Below are 5,000 nucleotides of genomic sequence, written 5' to 3'. Positions count from 1 at the left end.
CGTCGTGGTTAGGCCATCGGTCTACAGGCTGGTAGGTACTGGGTTCGGATCCCAGTCGAGGCATGGGATTTTTAATCCAGATACCGACTCCAAACCCCGAGTGAGTGCTCCGCAAGGCTCAATGGGTAGGTATAAACCACTTGCACCGACCAGTGATCCATGACTGGTTTAACAAAGGCCATGGTTTGTGCTATCCTGCCTGTGGGAAGCGCAAATAAAAGATCCCTTGCTGCTAATCGGAAAGAGTAGCCCATGTAGTGGCGACAGCGGGTTTCCTCTCAAAATCTGTGTGGTCCTTAACCATATGTCTGACGCCATGTAACCGTAGATAAAATGTGTTGAGTGTGTCGTTAAATAAAACATTTCTTTCTTCTTTTTTTTCTTTTTTTGGATCAAAATCTGAAAGTCACTTTGTGTCAAAAACCTATTTATTCATTGTCCAAAACTAGGATTTATTATCTATTAAAATCTAGACCTGATTGTATGTGTGTTGGTTTACAGAGGGAGGTAATCAGCATACACGTGGGCCAGGCTGGAGTGCAGATGGGCAATGCATGCTGGGAGTTGTACTGTCTGGAGCACGGAATCCAGCCCGATGGACAGATGCCGTCCGACAAGACGATCGGGGGAGGGGACGACTCCTTCAACACCTTCTTCAGCGAGACAGGGGCGGGGAAACACGTCCCAAGGGCCATTTTTGTCGATCTTGAGCCCAGTGTTATTGGTAAGGGTTATTTCAGAATGTGTGGCTTGGGGAAGTGTCCATGACGTATGCAGTACCAATAGATGACGATGACGTTGTCTAAATCAGATTCTGATAGGAGCGTAATAAATTCACATTTCGACCATAAATTGTATAATTTGATAATAAAATTATCTGTTATGGTGTATGATGTAATATCAAGCCCTAAATTTGAGCCCTTTTGTATTTGTCTCTTTTAAAAATGTGCCATGCTGACATTGAGTTAAAGATCATTTTATTGCGATTTCCCCATATTCAATTGCAGTCATGTCTGGACCTAGACAACATATAGACAATAATACATGAGTGGCCGTTAAGTACCATTTATCTCACGAGTTGTTTTAAGATGTATCTAACGAGCGAAAGTGTGTTTGGTACGTTTTTAAACAACGAGTTGTCAGATAAATGGTATCGAACGGACACGAATGTATTATTCTATCCTCAAAAACTAGGATAGAAGCAATTTTAAAATCTTTTTCGACTAAATGTTATTTACAGCCGTTTCACTTGTAGCCAACTTACGCGTCACCGACCCATTTCATCACTGTATTAATTATGATAAATGATTCATTACAGATGAGGTGCGGACCGGAACCTACCGCCAGCTGTTTCACCCCGAGCAGCTGATCTCTGGCAAGGAGGACGCCGCCAATAACTATGCCCGAGGTCACTACACCGTTGGCAAGGAGATGGTTGACCTGGCTCTGGACCGGATCCGCCGTCTAGCTGACGCCTGCACCGGTCTGCAGGGGTTCGTCATCTTCCACAGCTTTGGTGGAGGCACCGGGTCGGGTTTCTCCTCTCTGCTGTTGGAGCGACTCAGCATCGATTATGGGAAAAAGTCGAAGCTGGAGTTCGCCATTTACCCGGCTCCTCAGATCTCGACGGCCGTGGTGGAGCCGTACAATTCCATTCTGACCACCCACACGTCCCTGGAGCACACGGACGTGGCGTTCATGGTGGACAATGAGGCTATTTACGACATCTGTCGGCGGAACCTGGACATCGGGAGACCGACGTACACCAACCTGAACAGGATCATCGCCCAGATTGTCAGCTCCATCACGGCTTCTCTGCGCTTTGATGGCGCCCTAAACGTCGACCTGACAGAATTCCAGACGAACCTGGTGCCGTATCCTCGGATCCACTTCCCCATGGCTACCTACGCGCCGGTGATTTCGGCAGAGAAGGCCTACCACGAGCAACTAACGGTTGCTGAGATCACGAACGCCTGTTTTGAGCCAGCCAATCAGATGGTAAAATGCGATCCACGTCACGGGAAGTACATGGCGGTTTGCTTGATGTATCGAGGAGACGTCGTTCCCAAAGACGTCAACGCCGCCATCGCCACCATCAAGACGAAGAAGTCCATCCAGTTCGTCGACTGGTGTCCTACAGGGTTCAAGGTCGGCATCAACTACCAGCCGCCCACCGTCGTCCCGGGAGGTGACTTGGCTAAGGTCCAACGCGCCGTCTGCATGTTGAGCAACACGACCGCCATCGCCGAGGCGTGGGCGCGTCTCGACCACAAGTTCGACCTGATGTACGCCAAGCGCGCCTTCGTCCACTGGTACGTCGGTGAGGGTATGGAGGAGGGGGAGTTTTCGGAGGCTCGCGAGGATCTGGCTGCTCTGGAGAAGGACTATGAGGAGGTTGGAACCGATTCGTTTGATGGCGACCAGGAGGAAGAGGGAGACGAATATTAACATTATGGCGGACTCTTTATTTCTTTAAATCATAATTGACTCTTCATTCTTAATTGTCATTTACAGAAAAATGCTTTCATTTACTTTTAAGACTGTTACACCAATTTTTAATAACTATGATCCACTAAGTGGACTACATCATCAAAGCACCTATTGTTGTCTTGTGATATTGTTGACTTATGTATATTATAATAATTTCATTTGTGCTTTTTCTAGTGTTTAAACAAAATATGAAAATTATACTATCATTTAATATTTAGATGAAACAACTTCTACAGGTACATGAAAAATGGCATTGTAAGAAACAAAATTATAAACACATCTGATCGTAATCTGTGACTTGGCCTATTATTGGTGACGACGGTATACATGTATCTGAATAATAACGTTTTCGTAATCATTATTCTTAATATATTCTTTTGTAATCATAATTCTCTGCGTCCAGAGGAATACCAAAATTATAATAGCAATCAAAATTTCAGTTAAGCCTCGCACTATTACCTTTTAGGATTAATATTATCGATGTTTTTGTAGTTTTAAACTCATAGTTGTATTAGTGTAAATGTCTATAACAATATTTTTAAAAGTGCCTTCGCTTGTTTTAATATGTTCCATATTAAACGAATGTTTTTAACACACATTCGTAATATTCGTAGGGTTTTCCACAAATGTTTTATATTGTGTTCGAATGGGTTTTTTAATAAATGTTTTATATTACATTTCTAGGGTTTTCATACAAAATTTATATTTTATATTTAACTATAGAAATAACAGTTCACTTATTTATATATTTACGAAGTAAATAATGCAACTTAACACCTTAAATATTAATAGTAGTTACCTGGTATCCTTTTTGACAGCTATATTTAATGTACATCTATTACTTACTTTCTTAACATTTTCTACAACGTTAATAAAGCTATTTTGCTTGTTTACTGGGTTTATTATTATCGTTGTTGTTGTTGTTGTTGTTGTTGTTATTATTATTAAAACGGAACTACTTTTAAACGCTGATGAAAATTGCCTAGGTGCACATTTTGTGACTATAGTCAATTTACCTTTCCAAGTGCAAAGCAATGCATTTAGGGTATTGCCTGCAGTAATTCTTGGAATCAATTTAAAATAAATATTGAAGAAATGAGCAATATTAATATTCAGTATAAGCTGTTTGAAATCGAACAAATTATTAATAGATGGTTAAAGTTGAAGTTTGTTTTGTTTAACGACACCACTAGAGCACATTGATTTATTAATCATTAGCTATTGGATGTCAAATATTTGGTTATTATTACACCTCTCGACAACACTGCAATTATTAAATAACTAAAGTTAATGATCGGTGAATTCCATTTCATTTCTTCCCGATCTGTCAACTCCTATCTTTCAACTTTTTTCACTGTTCATCTCTACATCCCAGTCCTTGTCTCTCCAACCGCGACAGGTACTTGTCTCTTGTGGCTATCTGTGCCATACACCTGCCTTTCCCCATCAGTTTTTAGTTGTGGGCTTAGTCTGACCACTCCGGGGTGTGTTCAGTAGTTACTTATGACATTGTTAAGAGGCACTTGTAACCACCTACCATACACCCCTATTACCGGCGGTCGTTAATTAGTGTCGTGGGTCAGACCAGCTTTATTAGCGGTAGAGGACGAGGATGCCAGGAAGGAAGGAAATGTTTTATTTAACGACGCACTCAACATATTTTATTTACGGTCATATGGTGTCAGATATATGGTTAAGGACCACACAGATATAAAGAGAGGAAATCCGCTGTTGTCACTTCGTGAGCTACTCTTTTCGATTAGCAGCAAGGGATCTTTTATATGCACCACCCCACAGACAGGATAGTACATACCACGGCCTTTGTTACACCAGTTGTGGAGCAGTGGCTGGAACGAATGATGCCAGATGGGTGCAGGGAAGTGCACAGTAACTGCACCTGTGAAGGAAGCTGAGACAGGTAGGCGATGGTGTGCACAGCTCAGAAGACAGATTCGGAGAAAACTGACAGAAAGGGTCGAAACAGATTTAAACCATGGGAGTAATTGGAAAGTTTTTTTTTATTAAGATAATGAGAATGATAGGCAGAGGGTGATAGATGAGAAAGATGAATGAATGTGTTGGGGTTTTTGGTTTTTTTTTTGTGTGTGTGTTTTTTTTTTTGGGGGGGGGGGGGGGTTTGGAGTGGGTAGGTTTTTTAAAAACTTTTCAAAACCCTTCATGATACTTTCTTAAATAATAAAACCATATTACAATTCTTCTGGAATTAAAAGAACAACTAGTCGTCCTGTCTGTGATGGTATATGTGTGTATATAAAAGCCCTCAAGCTTGTAGAGCACCGGCCTTGGTGGCGTCGTGGTTATGCCATCGGTCTACAGGCTGGTAGGTACTGGGTTCGGATCCCAGTCGAGGCATGGAATTTTTAATCCAGATACCGACTCCAAACTCTGAGTGAGTGCTCCGCAAGGCTCATTGCACCGACCAGTGATCCATAACTGGTTAAACAAAGGCCATGGTTTGTGCTATCCTGCCTGTTGGAAGCGCAAATACA

The 5,000-nt window shown here is 42.0% G+C and overlaps 1 protein-coding gene across 2 annotated transcripts in view; it reads left to right on the top strand.

Annotated features, from left to right (window-relative positions):
- Window positions 1-3,381, top strand: part of LOC121380420 (tubulin alpha-1 chain-like) — a 6,010-nt gene extending 2,629 nt beyond the window's left edge. Inside the window, exons 2-3 of one of the 2 annotated variants that reach the window (XM_041509229.1) lie at window positions 502-724; window positions 1,319-3,381. In XM_041509229.1, the coding sequence (XP_041365163.1) occupies window positions 502-724; window positions 1,319-2,448 (1,353 nt within the window). In that variant the 3' untranslated portion in view covers window positions 2,449-3,381. Of the gene's footprint in view, window positions 1-483; window positions 725-1,318 lie in introns of those variants that run through there. The other variant, XM_041509227.1, reaches the window with a different exon arrangement.
- Window positions 3,382-5,000: the final 1,619 nt, after the last annotated feature.

This window comes from Gigantopelta aegis, chromosome 9, assembly GCF_016097555.1.
Source record: "Gigantopelta aegis isolate Gae_Host chromosome 9, Gae_host_genome, whole genome shotgun sequence".
Taxonomy (NCBI): domain Eukaryota; kingdom Metazoa; phylum Mollusca; class Gastropoda; order Neomphalida; family Peltospiridae; genus Gigantopelta; species Gigantopelta aegis.
The sequence above is the reverse complement of the archived record's forward strand: the minus strand, read 5'-3'. Positions and strand labels throughout refer to the sequence as shown.